The sequence below is a fragment of the Cryptomeria japonica genome, chromosome 7 (genome assembly GCF_030272615.1).
Source record: "Cryptomeria japonica chromosome 7, Sugi_1.0, whole genome shotgun sequence".
Lineage (NCBI taxonomy): Eukaryota > Viridiplantae > Streptophyta > Pinopsida > Cupressales > Cupressaceae > Cryptomeria > Cryptomeria japonica.
The window spans coordinates 289,523,997-289,542,231 of NC_081411.1; the positions used below are offsets into that span (position 1 = coordinate 289,523,997).

Sequence of the window (18,235 nt, forward strand, 5' to 3'; positions counted from 1 at the left end):
AAATTGTCAGTTTTCAAGATTGTTCTGAGAAAATTAAGATTATTAGGTGTCCTAAAATTCAACAATTTTATATCCGAGAATTTGACAGAAAAAGATCAACTATTGTAATTTGGTCATAACATGACACGTAGTGCCAAGAAGTTTTTTCTATCATACTGAAAAACAAGAGAGAAATCAGAAGCATCTTCCTACAAGTACAGTTCAGTGAATTCAAAATAGAAAGAATTTGCAATCGGAACAAGACTAGAATGTCAGACTATCCTCCTTAAAAAGGAGAAGAATTTATGTACAATCATTAAATATTACATGATAGAAACAGATAACAAATATGGTAAGTTCTACATTTTATGAAATCAATCACATGATATACATGCCCTAAACCTATATAAGGTTCTGACAGAAACATTGAGGTAAGAAGTAATCCTAATCATCTTGGACTAGGTTGAATTTAAATCTAAATACAAGATGGTGAGCAAAACATCCACAAACATAAGTGAAGTCATTACTCTATTCTAACAAGTTTCTTATATATCATTGACAAAAAAAAAATGGAATGTGCTACTGATACAAGAGATTGTATGCTGGCAGATCTTGAATTTGATTAATATCATCTAAAGAGAGTTCTCGTTCTAGTTGTCTCCGTGCAGCTTTCAGAACCTCCTGCAGTAAAAGGTATCCAAATCCAGAAAGTCATGTACTGATCATCTAACTTTTAAAATGCATGCCAATTATACAAGAAAAGAGAAGAGAAACTGTACATTAAATTCCATGTATGAAGCACACATAGCAAGCCATTGAGCATCAATCATCTCGAATGCTACACAATAAAGTAAATCAAAAGCCATCTCCTCTTCTGCAAAACATCATATCTAGAAGAAGTTATAAAAGTGAAGATATCCATAAGTTGAACAGCCACAGATACCATTCAGCTCAATCTGTTTCAAGATATTTCTCTGGCCAATAATTCATGATGTAAGTCTCCAAATGCTTTCATACGTACCTGCAAGGATCTTCAAAAAGTTTATCCCAGCTAGAGTCTTTGGTTTAACTGGAAATGAAAAAATGTTGCTTCAGTGGCATGTAAGAAAGGATTCATAAATAAATCAATTTTAGTCTTGTCGGGTCAAATTGACTACACTGTCAAATATGCATTAAACTACATTGTGTTAACATAAAATTTAGCATTTCAAGATGCTTAATGAGGCACCAAAGGATTAGACTTGGATTTCCTAACCCTCCATAACTTTCTTCTTTTTGGAATCTATATTGATGTAGCAAAAAGGAAAAAGAAATTTGCATCAATCGAGAAAGGAGAATATGGCATAACAAATAGTATACAACACGGACAACCTCCTTGGGGAACTCCTTGTCACACTGTAAAATGGTTTTACAGTTTTATTATCATTTCTAGATTAATTACTTGGGGGATCTAATGAGGCCTCCACCCTTGAAAAAACAATCCAAGCAACACTACATATTTTTACCTATTTTATACCAGATCTTAAAATCTTTTGAGAAGAGGCATTTTTCTTTGATTTTTCTTTACTGTTATCTATTGTTGTCCAACCATTTTTTAAGGAGACACAATCTCCATGTCAAGATCCTTCTATCCCTCAAAACCCTCATCAGAGGGAATATTCTCTTTAGAAGAACATGGATCAAACTGTTTTTCCTTCTAAATTTTCCTTCCTACCTTATATTTACTTTCAGGCACTTAACATTTCCTGCTAGTGTTAGGCTTCATATCTAGATTGAGTTAATTTTATTATTTCTAAGTTGGTGTTTGTATACAGCACATTGGTACCTCATAAATTTACTCCTAGCTTTGAAATTCTTTGGTTCATCAAATTGCTGCTTCAACAAATCTCTCCCCTCAGTGAACCCTAAGGCAAGAGACTTCTGCTTCAAAAAATAGACTCGAGTCCTCCAAAATTCAGAAATGAATTCAAGATTTATTTCTGCTAAAATACATGTATGATTAATATAGCAATGCAGGGGGAAATTCGGAAACATGGTGACAACAGGGACTTCAAGGAGATCAGGCATCTCCCAGAAGCATATTTCAACTGATATACAATCAGCAGAAATGCTGAAGGTGCCAATACAGAAAATTCAGGGTGTTTTCCTTGAGACAAAGGATTATAGCCCAGTTCTTGAAATAGAGATGAAGTAGTTAGAAAACAATATTTGCAGGGTGTGTACTAGGGGTTGCTCTATTATTTCCTTGACATGAAATTTTCAGCAAATGGTCTGATGAATGGACAAGAAAGAATTGGAAAATTCAGGTTGAATATGACATTAAGTTTCATAGTCAATTTAAGTGTTGTGATCTGAATGTAAGTTAAATTCAGTTCAATTACAATGCTAATCTCGCTTCTAATCAAAATGATTAAGGAAGATTGAGACACTCCCAATATTATATTATGAAAAATTATTGAACATGTAGATTAGTGCAAGTATTGAATAAAGCAAATGCATGAAGTTCTAAGGCAATATGAGGAAATTAAGGGAATAAGCAGATGAAAAAAGTTGACAATTGGTTAGGCTTGAAATGTAGCAATACAGTATAAAAAATAACAACTATATTAATCATGCATCGCTGAACCTTCAGAAAAAAAAAAGTTAGAATGGCAGACATTTATGGATCCAAGGAAGCTTAAAATCTTGAGGTTGCATCCTTTCAAAGGTTGATACCATTTGGCATTTCCATTCAGTCCATTCACTTAGTTTGTGTGTGTAAACCCCTTGGGGGTCATGTAATTTTTCTTGACTGAATGTTTTGGAGTTGTAATATGCAAGTAGAGTATTGGAGAGTGCATAGAAACAAGACACAAACCAGGGAAAGCTAGGAAAATATTGTTGGACCAGAAAGAAGGTAAACTGGCTTGCAATGTTGCAAGAAATGTTGAAGGAGAAGGCATAACCTTACTCTTCTAAAAATATCATACATTGGGTTTCTCCAGGGTATGATCTTCTCTCGATCTTTCACTGTCAGCATGCTTCAGTTCTTTCTTGTATTATTTTAGAAGAACAACTGCCTATGATCAATTCTAGGACAATAGCATATTCTCATGATAAATGCTAAGACAACAACAATAATCAACTAAATCAAATTCTCATACATTAAAATTAGCTTTTCTGGATTAGCTACAGAATATCTTTTCTATGAATAGATCAAATTGGTGGCAGAGTAGTCATATTTCTTGAAATATTGTATATTGGGTTTCTCCAAGGTATGCTCATCAAATTTCACAGTCAGCATGTTTCAGTTATTTCTTGTTTTATTTTATGTAAACAACTGCCTATGATCAATTCTAGGAAAATAGCATATTCACATGAAAAATGCTAAGACAACAAGAACAATCAACTAAATCATATTCTCATACATTTTAGGTTTTTTCTGAATTAGCTATAGAATAGATATTCTATGTATGGATCAAATTGGTGACAGAGTAGTTGTATTTCTTGATATGTGTGGTTTTCTTGTGGTGTAAATATTTTGCAGGTTGATTCAACTAAATATTTAGTGAAGAGGTAGCTATTCTGTTATGTTCGTAATACATGGATTTGTCTTACATGATAGAAAATTGAAAATTCCTTTCATCAGTACCAGCCAAACCATTACCTCCCGTCCACTCTTCACCAAAATTACTTTTAGTTGATTTTCAATACCTAATAGCCTAGTAGCTTCTATTCTTTGTAAATTTCCTTCTTTCAACATGAAAAAAATATAGCCTAGTGAGGACACCATGCCCTCCTTAAAGTCTCCAATGCCCCCAAGTCCAAGACAAAGAAACTAAGCCACAACAATTATCACGCAAAATAGGCTTTGAGTGACATAATTTCCCCATAAAAAAGGAAAATTGTTGAACATAGTTCCTCCATGCATTCACCACCTTTTCTAACCTTTTGTTCTTCTCTATTTCGGCCTTTCGCTTCTCATTGACTGCCTTTACTGAGTGTTGCTTCTTCCATGGCTTGCTCAAAAGTGAGTGGACCTAAGTCAAATGTCTCCAAATCATATTCTTCTGCCATAATCTCATCTTCATATTTATCTACCGTTAGAGTGGCAATCTGTATCTTTCTAGAACCTGCATCATCTCTTATTATTTTAGACATCTTTGGATCTTTCCTTCTCTCAGTGACTTCTTGAGGTCCGTTTAGAAGACTTTCTAAATCAAATGCTTGTTCATCTTCTTCCTTTATTACTTGTTTAGTAAGCTTCTCTTTAAGCCATTTGGGGATAGAGGATCTTCCTTCTCGTACTTGCACTTCTTGGAACAATAGTTCATTCCTGGGAGGGGAAGTTGCTTCATTATTATCTCCTTGTTCCTCATCATCACAAATCTGGATATGAAGGGCTGGATTTGATGATTCTTGTGGCATTTTCCCTTGGTCTTGCCTATCATTCTTGTCATTTTGTATTGTAGACTCCATTGATTCATCTACTTCGTGGACCATGCCTTCATCTATTCTTTGATCTTTGCCTTGATTTTCCTTCTCATGTCTAGAAGAAGCACTAGGAGGCTGATCAGAATTTGTCTTTTGTTTCTTCTTGGAAGTCTCCTTCTTTCCTTGCTCATTCTTCCTTTTTGATCCTTTAGAGTGAGAAGTGTTTTCATTGACAATTGCCCTTTCTTCTTCTTATGTCCTTGTTTCCAAATTGAATGTCATTGTCACATCTAGCTCCTTCGATTTCTGATGTTGAATATCTACCCATCTTCTTGTGCAAGTTAAAACTTGATTCATTAATTATCTCAAATCTGTGACTTCCTTTTCGTTCCAATCAATCTTTATTTCTTTATCTTCCTTCTCATAGGTAGATTGGATATATCGGCGACTATCATGCACTTGATTGACCACTTCATAGATTTTGCATTTCCTAATGAGATCAAGAGGCAACCGGGAGTGCATCTTCTTCTTTATCTCGAAGTCATCCTATGCATTCATCCAAAAATCTTCTACTTGAAACACATGCCTATGCTTCCTTCCAGCCATTTCTTCTACATTGCCATAGGGATCAAAGTTATCTCTAGAAGCAAATGATGTAAACAAATAGAGAGATAACTCTAGCTTGACACTTTCAGCTATTTGAAGGGAAGGGAAAACTTCTATTGAATTCCCAAGTGAAATGGAATTAGTGATGACAGCTCCATGTTTGTACCTCAAGGATCTGGTACATGCTAACAATTGTCTTGCCACTTCGAGAAGTACCATCCTGTCTATGGGATAACATGGCAACATATAGGGAGGAGTAGGACATCCTTGGATCCTTATATATGTGAATTTGGGAAATTGAATAAACCATGCACCATATTGTTTGACAAGTTCTTGTGCCTCCCGAGACAATCTTTGATGGATCCCACCTTGTAGAGTCCTGGTGATGTGCATCGTGAAAGTATCATTGACCAATCTTTAGTGTTGTTTAGGTGGGTGGTGCACTATTTCATAAGAATCACAAACCCTTATCTCTCCTGGTCCTCTTCCAACTCTACCTCTATGTGGTAGCCCTGCATATTCATAGCTCCTTGCTAGAGAATATATGATATATGAGCTCATGTGGAATGACTTGGTAGGAATCAATCTTCTCAATTGTACATCTAGGCAATTACTAATGATTCTTCCCCAATTAATCATTCCTTTTCCTTGAATAATTATTTGAATGAAAAAGAACATCCATTTGTCAAAACAAAAGGCTTGAGGAGCACCTACAACTCGGCCAAGCAAGGTGATTAAGTCCCTAAACTCTTCTTGAAAGTCAATTTGATGTGGCCCATTAGGTATCTTGTTCAGGTGAGGTCTACTCTTTTGCAACCAATCCCTGTTGATGATCGATAGGCATGCATTAGGATGATCTTCATAAATTGATTTGGCTCCTTCTAGGCTTCTATAAATCATATCCCTCTGTTCTGGTAGATGGAAAGCTTCACTCATGGCTCTTTCTGATAGGTAGCCAAGAACAGTTCCAACCTCGGCCACAATTGTCCTTGAGTGTGAATCATAGTGCTTGGCACATTCGATCATCAGTTCATGACATCTAACTACAGGGGAAAAGTCGGCTGCCTTGATGATGCCGCTCTCTATTATCCTCTTGGCTATGGGTGATGGTTTGCCAATGTATGGTGCCTCACGAAACTTCTTCACATTGAAATTCCCAAGATTTGTATCTCCAATGTTGCTCCACCGGGACGTAATCTTGGTCTCCAAGTCATCACTCTTCTGATCTTCTTTGATGAGGGCCTGCCTTGAGAACGATCCACTTGTCTTAGGCGCTGCCATTGTTTACCTATAAGAGATGCTTAAGTTAGACTCGTGGTGAAAGGTAGGTGAAATGAAAATTTCAAATCAATCTTCTTAATGAATATGAGCTTAATGACTGAACAAGATTGATTTTGTGGTTAATGTAGATCTGATTCAATGCAATTCAATCAAAATTTAACTATAATCAGACCTAAGATGACTTTTCTATCAAGCAAAATGCTATACTTCACCTCAGATTTGAGAACTTTAACCTCAAAATCTGATTAATGGTGTGACTGCTAATGCTCAAGCATTCGCTGTCTCCTTAGTCTTTTACTGCTCAAATGATGAATTTTGCCTTCCAATCTGCTAGAATTCGCCTTTGCTGTTGCTGCTTCTTTAATAAACTCGCCTTGCTAACGATTGAATTCTTCTTCCTTGAATTTGAAATTCGCTGACTGCTGGAAAAGTTTGCTCAACCTGCTAACAAAATTCACTGATGGAGAAATAATGTTTTGGGTTGATGTTGAAATGATCTAATGAGCTCCCGTATATATGCAGCCTAGGGTAGAGACATGTCTTTCGGGATGCAAGGCCGACTTGATCTAGTGTAAACAGAATATAAATTATCCTTCTTGATGCTGGCCGGCTTGGTAAATCATGCTCTCCATTCCATCAATTCGGATTTTTGAATTAGTTTTGGCGCTCAAATGCTTGCCTTATTAAATTTCGCTCTATGTCTCATGCAAGGTACGTGTAATTTGCTTGATGTAGTGACTTTGCTTTATGTCCTTGCTAGGGACAGGACTTATATCACAAATTCGCTCTTTGTCCTTCCCAGGGACAGGACCTATAATGAAGCTCGTTCATCGTCCTTTGAGAGTACAAGACTCAAGTCAAAATTTTGCCCTTTGTCATTTGGAAGGACAAGACATAAATGAAATTTTTCGCTCTTTGTCCTTGGTAAGGACAAGACCTATATCAAAATTCGTTGGCTGACCTTTGCAAGGTACGCTCTCATCAATTTGCTTCATGTCTATTGGGCGGTCAAGGTCAAGATAAATGTTTCACTCCATGTCCTTTGGAAGGATAGGTTCTATAAAAAAATTTCGCTCTGTGTCCTTGGCAGGGACAGGACCTATAGTGTTAATTTCGCTCTATGACCCTTCTAAGGACAGGCCCTATGTCAAAATTCACTTCATGCTCTATCCAAGAACAAGGTCTAAGTTGATGCAAGATACATGATTAAGTGAAGAAGCTCGCTCAATGTCCTTGATGGAATTTCGCTCTATGCCCTTGGTAAGGACGAGACTTAAAGTGCAATTCGCTCACCGTCCCTTCCAAGGACAAGGTCAAGATAGGTAAAATTTCGCTCACCCTCCTTTCCAAGGACAGGGCCTAAATGACAAGATTTGGCAGCTCGCCTTATGACTTTTACAAGGACATGAAACTCACCACTTCCTTTTACCTCATCTTGAGTTTTTCAACCCTTCATGTGAAAGCATCATCAATTCGGCCCCCTAAGAACACCTATATTGGAAATTCGCTCTGTGACCTTCGAAAGGACAAGACCTAAAACAAAATCTCGCTCTAGGATGTGAGCAAGGTAAGGGTCAAGGCATTTAAGTGAATTTGAGTCCCGTGACGGTTTTGACGGATGCTTGATTCTCAAATTGGGGCAAGGTAGGCGGCCTCATGACTAACTCTTGACTTGACGCTTTCACCTAACTTTGCTTGACTTGCTCAATCTTTGAATCCTGATGCTTGAGAATCTATTCTACTCCACTCACTAGAAAAGAGCATAGAGAGAAAGAGAGACTACTCCTAGAGAGGGCAAAACCTAAAAAGAAGGGGGTCCCCATCTTGATGGGGCGATGTATGATGTGGTCACAACATAACTCATTTTTCAAGGAGACCCCTAATTTATGAAAGAATGTCATTTTCATGAAACAATAGCCGCTAGCTGTCAACCCATTAAAAGATCTTCCAAGAATGATTTAGTACTGGGTGTGCTTTCGTCTCCCTGCCAATGAATTGTGGTAGGATTCCTCACTAAAAAAGTTTGGCAATGAAATTAAGGAATACATAGTGGCCTCTAAACTCATGAGAAACGTAGGAATACTAAGCTATTCTCACTTATGCATCAATGCCAACCTAGATCAATCATTGTCATTGAAGAGGTTCATTCTAGAAATGGAACTCCTAATGACTACAACTGCTTGACTCTGAGAACATCCCTTCTAGATGCCAAACCTGTCACAAGCAAAACTCTCTCTCACAAACATGTCGAACTCAAGACCACTAGGAAACACTTGTATTGCATGAAACCTAGCAAACAGAAAAGAGGAAGAGCTTGTGAATGGAGAAAATGACTGCACACTATTGAAAATAAATAGCCAGTTCGGATTATACTTGATTAAATTCTAATGTTGCCTAGTGGCAATTAAAATTTAAATACATATTGTAATAACTTGAGCGATTACATGTGTTATTGGGCTGGGATTGTTGACGTGTTTTTTATGACTACATCGAACACAGAATAAAGTTGCCTAACGGTCACTTCACTCTCTCTTGATCAAAGTGCGATTGCATGCTAAGATTGCAAGAAGTTCAAACAATCGACTCCAAGGTTCCTTTATGCTACGGGCGTGACTTAGTTGGCTGATGTGATTGTTGGTAATCCGAGGGGCCTTACGTTTGCATCATTCTTTCACTTCTTTGACATGGTGTGGAACTTCATCATCAGATAAAGCAATTTGGTGGTGCTTTTGCTTTGAACGACTGAAATGAACTGAAAATAAAGGGGTAAAGGGTTAGAAGGATCTAAATCTACTCCTAAGGGCAGTGATATCAACAACTAATGCTTTGGTGCATAAATTCCAAACAAACCAAGCTTTGCTTCACCAAGATAAACTACAACTCCGCAAGAACCGGTGCAATCTTCTGAGGATGATGAAGGATTTTCATATTGAGAAGGTGCATTTGAATACCCAACACGGTGCAATCCAAACGACCATTCACAATCGAACTTAGCACAAATTTGGTGGCTCGGGCTAACTTTACACTGCAACTTACAATCAGCAAGATGCAAAAAGTATGAACCATGGAAATTCAACAAACACCATTACATTCTCCATTGAAATCAAAGCACTTTATCTAACAACTGAGAAAATAAAATTCTACTCTAAGTGAGGAAGGTGAAACCGAGCAAGTTTTGAAAAATAACTTAAGTGGACACCATCAGAGAACAATGTTTCACTGTTATTATTTCAAAAACTTATCGCAACAATTTCATACAAATCTCCCTCCCTTACAAATAAGGGGGGTCACCCCTTTATATAGGCCTCAGACCGTGCCAACCCTAATTAGGGTTTCACCCTAGAAGATTCCCACTCAAGATGCAACAAGGTGGGAATCAGCAATAAATACCCCATAAAGCCCATATACAATTATTCCATGAGCCCAAAATGGAATAAATAAATGCCCATCATGCACGGAGAATCTGTCATAGAATCATTAATAAGACGGCTACATGCAAGAAGATTCCTCATGCATTCAACATGCATTGACCGGACCATCACTTAGCGAGAAACCCTTGGAGAGAAAGAATTTTATATGGGAAGAATTTTCCTAAGATTTTGAATTTTCCTTGCCTTGGAGAAGATCTTTCATCAATTCTGCACATTTCCTATTTTTTAGGAAAATTTTCAAATTAGGGTTCCATGGTCCAAGAGAGAGGAAATTCCCTCACGACTCCAAATTTATCATCATTTTGAAACTTGTATGATTTTTTATGCTCGAAAATGGATTTTTCAAGAAATTTCCCGGGGGAAAATTTCTTGTTCGATTCATCCTTGATTTATTCCTTGCCTTAGAAATTGTTTTTTTACCTTCAATTCATCCCGACATGGAATTTATGCTGTGAAGGAATTCTCCTTTGGAAAGAAATTTGTTCCTTACCCCTGAGGAAGGAAATTCTTCATGTCTTAGCCAATTTTTTTGAGTTTTCAATCCTGAGCATGGAATTCACTCTTCATGGTGAAATTCATCACTTCCCTGATTCTCCTTGACTTAGTCATTTCAACATTCTTTCTTTGGCCAGAGTGCAATTCTCAATTGCGAAGGAATTCATGAGTTTTCCACGGGACCCCATCTTTAGCGCCTTCATCTTTGCTAGGCGCAATCTTGCATTTGTCATGGAATTTCAACATTTTCTCCATTTCCAAGGCATCTTGATTTTAGTGCCTTCCTCCAATCTAGGGTGTTATTTCATCTTTGGCATGGAATTCACTCCTTTTTCCATCTCTCCATGCACATCTCTTTTTGGCGCCCTTCCTTGTCTCGTCGCGGAATTTCTTCATGGGGAGGAATTCATGATTTAGAGGATTTTCCTTCATTATCCCTCTCTAGCGCCCTCCCTGAGTGTTAGGCAGATTTTCACCATGGAGGAGGAATTCAACATTTTTCCTTCCTTCCAAGCATTCCTCAATTTGGCGCCTTTCTTCACTCCCACGCGGTATTTTGACTTGCTCAAGGATTCATTAACTTCTCTGCGCATTCCATGCCTTGGGTGTTTTAGCGCCCTCCTGACCTGAGGAGTAGGGCGGAATTTCACCATGGAGGAGGATTTCATCATTTTGTCCATTGTCCATGAGCATACCACTTTGGCGCCCTCCCTTGTTCCTAGGCGGCATTTTGCACTTGGTGGGGAATTTTAACATTTCCATGGATTTCTTGCATCCCCCAATCTGGCGCCCTCCTTAGTGCTTAGGCGCAATTTTGACTTAGGCAGGAAATTCCTTAATTCACTATGAATTCCAGATCATGTGAATTTGGCGCTCATTCCCTCTCTTGGGCACTATTTCACCCTAAGGAAGGAATTCAACAGTTTTTTCTCCTTCCATGACTCTTCCATTCTAGTGCCCATCCTTGGTCTAGGGCGCAAATTTGCCTCAGAGGAGGAATTTGATTCTTTTGTGAATTCCAAGGCAAATGAACTTTAGCGCCCAACTCCATTTCATGGCGCCATTTCACCCTGTGGAAGGATTCACTCGTTTTTCAAACTTTCCAAGTGCACCTAGATTTAGCGCCCATCTGCACATCTGAGCTCTAAACTCATATGATGGAGGATTCTTCATTATTTTATGAATTCCGGACTTAATTGGATTTGGCGCCTTGTTCCGAGTTCATGTGTGGATTTCTCCCTGGCATGGAAATTCATCATTCAATCTTAGAACATTTTGAACTCCTTGTGATTTAGAAGTGTCTTCGTGGACTTGGATGGATTTTTTAGCTTCTTTCGGATTAGGGCACCATATATGAATTTGGGGGGTGATTTCCCAGACAGAGACAAATTTCTCAGGCTTTCCACTTTAGGAATGGGCTTCCAGCACTTAACCATTTTCTGATTCCCCCTGTCTACTTTCTGACTTTCCGGAATTAGAAGTAGTTACGAATGCTTGATCTTCATCACCTTGCCCGAATGGTCCGGTTAGAACAAACTTTCCAAATATAGAAACCTTTAGAACGTCAGCGTTAGATCCCTAGACAGGACACATGAATGACTTACTACAAATAGAAACTTACTAAAAATAGTAAGTTTGATTTTTGGCAAAATGACGACATTTCGGGACTCAGCAAAATCCCTAAAAAATAGGAACTTTCTAAAAATAGAAAGTTGCTTTGTTTTGGCTCAAATTTTACTGGGAGGTTCCTTGAAGGGTCCTGATTCCAGTTGTATGTTTATTTCCTTCAAAACCCTAACAGAAACCCCTAAAATCTAGGACTAAAGGTAGAAACCCTAAAAAAGACAAAACAGGCCCTAGACTTCACCAAATTTGCTCAAACGAAAAGCAAACTTAATCAATATGACCCCCAAACACTTGCAAAGCAGAGAGATTGACAAGACTGCTGCGAAAAGACCCAAAAAACAAAGCCAAAAGACCGGAAGGGCCTAAAAAGTAGGGGGTCCCCATTTGCAATGGGGTGATGCGTGGAAACTTCACAATAGGGCCCAAATTGGACAATATTGTAACTTGTAAAATTAAGGTAGGCTCTAAATTGAGCACTAAAAAGCTAAATTGTAAAAATGTAATTTAAAATAAGTAGCCAACTTGAAGAAATTATAAGGATGAATCTTGTATATAAACAAGATTCGTCCTAGATCTCAAACATATCAATTACAAGCAAAAATCCTTTCTCAAGCGAATTCTTCTTCAAGCATTTCAGCGACTTCCTATAGCGAATTTGTCATCTGGTCTTCTAGCTGAGCGAAGTGGTCTTCTAGCACAGCGAAAGCTTGGAGAACTTATAATCATTGTGTTGAGCGACTTCCAGTCATTTGAGATAGTGATCTCTATTCCTTACAAGACTGAAACTCGGATAACACAATCATCGAATTTGGACCTGTACTACAACAATTTGTCTTGGATGAATTTTGCCCTAGTTGGATGACTAAATCAGATAAGTAATCTGATCTAAATAATGCTTGTAATTTGCTCATGAATAGAAAGGTTGATCTGGATCTTTGATGCTGGGTTTTTCCTCCAGGAGGGAGGTTTTCCCAGGGTATTTTTGGTGTCCTTTGTGCTATGTGTATGTTCGTTTCATTTACTTTCTGAGTTTAATTAATTCTGATCACTAAGCAGAGCTTGGTTCGTAAATAGTTGTGATCAGATTTGTCAATCTTTAATTGTCTTTCAGTCTAACTTACTGTTCAAAGCTTAGACTACATGGCTTCTTCTCTTATGGTTGAAGACAGGTTGGAAGGTTCTACGAATTACACCTCTTGGAAGGTTCGTATGATGATGGCCTTGAATGATCTTGCTGAATACGTTAGCAAGGATGCTGAAGAACCTACTGATGAAAAAGAAAAGGAAGAATGGAAGGAGGACTTTCAAGCTCGAAGGTTGATCATTGATTCCGTCAAAGACCATATTGTGTCATCTATCTCCAAGATGAAGTCTGCTAGAGAGATGTTCAGCACTTCAATGATTTAGTACTGGGTCTTCTTTTGTCTCCCTACCAATGAATTGTGGTAAAATTCCTCACTAGAAAAGTTTGGCAATGAAATTAAGGAATACATAGTGGCCTCTAAACTCATGAGAAACGTAGGAATACTAAGCTATTCTCACTTATGCATCAATGCCAACCTAGATCAATCATTGTCATTGAAGAGGTTCATTCTAGAAATGGAACTCCTAATGACTGCAACTGCTTGACTCTAAGAACATCCCTTCTAGATGCCAAACCGGTCATGAGCACAACTCTCTCTTAGAGACATGTCGAAGTCAAGACCACTAGGAAACACTTGTATTGCATGAAACCTAGCAAACAGAAAAGAGGAAGAGCTTGTGAATGGAGAAAATGACTGCACACACCTACAAACACAAGGTCAGAGCAGCAATAATGAAAATGAATTCCAAAAATCTTAACACAAAAAGCCTGAAAGGAAACAAGAAGAAGAAAGAACCCAATCCAATCCTTCTAGAAACATAAGCAGGTTCAAAATCCAACAAAAATACTATGGAAGTACTGAAATTTACAACCATCTCAAAATCAGTTTATGCCCATTACAAGGATAAATTTGAATGGCAACAACAACCACCCTCATTATAAGATTTAAAACCCCAGAGCCTCAAGATCTATGAGCCACAAATGCCAAGAGACAAGAATCAAAAGAGAAACATGTGAACACAAGTGAATTTGTAGACACTTAAGATGACCAAAACAAAGTAGTCAAATTGATAATCCAGATGTGGATAATGTCATGCCTGCTTCTCAAAAATGAAGGAATACATTGAAGACTTGTAGCCTATTTTATATCTCATAGGCTAAGAGGCAAAATAAAGGAACTCATTTAATAATAGTATCTTAAGTTGGCCCAATCATCTCTTCAAAAAGGAAAATTGAATATTATTATTATGGCGACCATCTAAATGAGACATTACAAGGCCTCTATAATACTCTATTTAACAAGTGTTTTTAAAACACTTAAGAGGGAAAAAGTAGTAATTAAATTGAGGGCACAAAAAACGGAAGGCAGTTGCTCAAAGCAAATTATCTATTTTTCATTGTATTGAATTCAATTTTCAAATTTTAGCATTCAAGGACAAAAACCCTTGGTGTGTGAGATCCAAATATGATAAAAACCCTCTTGGTTTCTGTTGATGGTGTTTTTGTAGAACACAGTACTACTACTGAGAGGGAGGGTGGGGTGAATTAGTAGTACAAGATAAAACTCAATACTTAAGATTTTATCAAACTTTAATCTGAAAATGAAAGATTTGAAAGATGCAACAGCAAAAACTGAAAAAGATGCAACATCAAGAGCACAACACACAAGATTTTACATGGAAACCCAATGTGGGAAAAACACGGGGAGAAATGCCTAGGATCTACTATCCTAATCCGGCCTCACAAGTTGTTAAGAAATTAAATTTATATCAGACTGATGCAATTCATTCAATGTGCAGATTTCCCTTTCAATTCGGAGTATTCAGAATTTAATCCTTCCAAAATATGAATGTCAACAATGATAATGTATCAAGGACAGTGCAGGGGTTTTCTTCAAGTCTGAAATTCGTCGATCAAGGGAGAGAGAGCATTTATTGATTTCTATATTCTTCTCTCTTGAAATCGGCGAATATATATATATATATATATATGTTTAGTGGGACATGTTATGAGGGGACATGTCTCCACAATGTGGAGGCATGTCCACTCATAATGTGTCCCTTACATACCAAGGGATGCGAACTTTATTTATGTTAGTTAACTTAACTCTTAACCAATTAAAGTCGTCAATCTGTGCAAAACACATTATCAAGTTCGATTTATCAAATACAAACGTATAAGTTCGATCTAATGAATACGATCATGTAAACTTTGATCTTGTTATATACAATGATGCCTTAATGATCATTACACGATACAAGGCAAGAGAAGAATAGAATTTGATCACACACAGACTAATGTAGAGTTTCGATCAGACATAAGGATGACGGCTTTCAAAGTATTCAAAGTGATTATTCTTATAAACACAAGGAAGGAGTATGTGTGTATATAGTGGACTGACATACATACATACATGCTTATATATGTATAATCAATATTAATGGTCACCCTTATATCTGAATGAAGCTACTATGCATCAACACAAGTAAACTGATTACAATTCTCTGAGGGCACTGTTGTGATGTTTTCACACATCACCCCATTGCAAATGGGGACCCCCACTTTTTAGCTTTCTAGGTTAGTTGTCTTTGCTTAGCCATTGGTGGTTGTCAAGTCTTTGCTATTAGCCTTTTATTTGTAGTTGCTCAAGAGCTGATCAAGTCTCTTTCTTTAGGATGAAATGTGGTTCAACACATCCTTTGCGCTCCAAAGCTTCCAACCTGCCTTTCCCAACACTACCAGTGGATGCCCAAGCCTGATCGCTTCCCTCCCGTCTCCTTTCACTACCTCTCCATCATTCATCCCTCTCCACCTCACCTTCCTAACATTTCATCCCTACACCCTTCCTTCCATCTCACCCCACTACCTACTTTTATTCCAACCCTTGCACCTCCCAACTTCCATTTACCATATCTTCTAACCCACATGCCTTCCTATCCTCCATCTACCTTTCATACCCCCACCCCACTACCCTCAAATTCCTACCTACCACTACCCTTCCATTACCTACAACATATCCTAAACTTCATTACCCCTTATACCCCATCCTATCCTCATCTCCTACCTTCATTCCCCAACTCCCATTTTCCTAACCTACACCTTTTACTTTATAGTTTATACCCTTCACTCCCATCTCCTTCCATTTCCTAACTTCCCTTCCCTAAATACCTCATACCCTCCATTCCCTACATTTTCTAACTTATACCTCACACCCCTAAACTTACCTATCCTAACCAACACCTCATGGCCTTTACCTCCCTTATTTCCATAAGCTTACCTTCCATCCTATCCCATCTCCTACATTACCCACACTCCCTTTCCACACCACCCCTACCCCTATCCTATCCTAACCCACCTTCCTTCCCTTAGCCTAAGCTCCATCCCATCCTAACCTACACCCCCTTACCCTTCCACTACTCCTTATACCTCCCACTCCACTTTACTCCCAACATATCCTAACTCCTTTCATTACCCCTTATGCCTCCCACATCCTAAATCTACCTTACCCCACGTATCTCCTACGTTCATCATCCATATCCCTTATGTCTCCCTTTTCCCCAACATCCTCTTCTTCCCTTCCTCATGTGGCACTTTCCCTACCACTCTTCACTTATGCTTGGGCCCCACCAAAACTTTGGAATGAAAGAAAAAGTTGTTTAAGGCATTTTAAACAAAAAGGAGAGCATCCACCTCACCATCCCCAGCACATGCATAAGCCCCTTTAATCCACGTTGAACCATTAGGCAAGGTGTAGCTCTAAATAAGTAGGAAGCTGGCCTTTGAAATAAAAGACGTGTCACTTAGACAAGAAAATTGAGGATTTAAATTCAAAATCAGCTTATAAAAGAGCAAAAGCAAATAACAATACAAAGGTGCAAATTCATATTTGAAATAAGGTGAATCAGAAGCAGAAATCTGATAAGACCAAGGTAACATATAAAATCAGGTTTCCAAATATGTCAAACAGATCTGGAAGAGATTAATGCTCAGAATCAGAAGTAAGCATAGCAATCAGATCTTGAGGAGATACAAAATCAGACCTGCAATGCTGAACTCGGGCCTAAAAGCAATCAAATCAGACCTGGAAGATGTAAGTTCAGACCTACACGAGATTAAAACCAGACTTAGGAAGTGAAAATTAAGTGAAAAGGCATGTAAATCAAACTTTGAGTAAGGGTTTCAGATCTGAGAAAACAAGTAACCAGGCCTAAGATATTGAAGATCAAACCCAAATCAGAACATGGCCTAAGGCAAATTCCAAGGGCAGAGAATGATTTCAACATAGCAGAAGTAAATAGAAACAACAGGATGCACATTTCAGATTACATCAATGAAGCCCTTAAGACCGATTTGAATAAGTCGCTGCAAAGTGACCAAAAGATCCAACCTGCTCATACAAATGAGGGCAGAAATACTGATTAGCAATGAAGGAATCAGATCTTGAGAAGATAAGTAATGTATTCAGATCTTGAGGAGATAAGTAATGTGTTCATCAAACTTTGGTTTTGTGCAAACCAAGCCTTAAGAGCCGATTTGATGAGGGGCAACAAAAGGATCGAACTTGATCAAGCATATCAATTAGTGCGAATCAAGTCTTTAAGGCTGATTCACCTAAAGGACAACTCAGTGATCATAGTTGATCAATCCAACCATATTAGTGCAGATGAACCTTTGAAAGCGGATTTGATCAATTGAGAAAGGGGCAACTAAAGCTTGATAAATCCAATCTGTTGGTTCCCCAAAGGGTTTACACTGCAAAAGGCAGAAACCAAGTTGATTCTTCAAATATCTATGGAGAAGCCAACTCTAACTATCAATATCCTCTAGAACTTGGACCAACTGACAAGGATTCAATAGATCCTTCTACACTTTGGGCTCTGCAAGATCCGGCAGGGTGATCCCTTAGTGAATTTATAATCTCTGCGCCATACTCACAAATTGCACTAAAACAAAGCAGATAATCTCATATATGAGCTCAACAAAGAGGGAGAATGCTCAAGAATGACAAATTCTTCAGCGATCCTCAATCTATTGGAGCATGAGATAGAGAAAACATATAATAATAGACATGAAATAAAATATATTCTGATAATCAACAATTTATAGAAAATATAGATGAACAAAGCACAAAACTGGTTGTAAAGACTAAGACAAGCTATAACCAGTGCCTTATTCCATTGGGGAGTCAAATTCATGAAATGTAAGATGAATTACAACAGAATTTATCTGATAGCATTGTTGAGCTAAGAGTATATTGCATTACAATATATCTCAACTATGACCCAAACCCGAACTACTTATCAAAATCTTTGCACAAGCC

General features: G+C 37.9%; 1 protein-coding gene across 5 annotated transcripts in view; it reads right to left on the reverse strand.

Moving 5' to 3' along the window:
• Positions 1 to 205: 205 nt before the first annotated feature.
• Positions 206 to 18,235, reverse strand: part of LOC131067292 (uncharacterized) — a 92,989-nt gene continuing 74,959 nt past the window's right edge. For all 5 annotated transcript variants that reach the window (XM_058002251.2, XM_058002250.2, XM_058002248.2 and 2 more), the window contains 3 exons: positions 1,001 to 1,048; positions 759 to 853; positions 206 to 660 (listed from right to left, as the gene is read on the reverse strand). In XM_058002251.2, the coding sequence (XP_057858234.2) occupies positions 559 to 660; positions 759 to 853; positions 1,001 to 1,048 (245 nt within the window). In that variant the 3' untranslated portion in view covers positions 206 to 558. The remainder of the gene's footprint in view (positions 661 to 758; positions 854 to 1,000; positions 1,049 to 18,235) is intronic.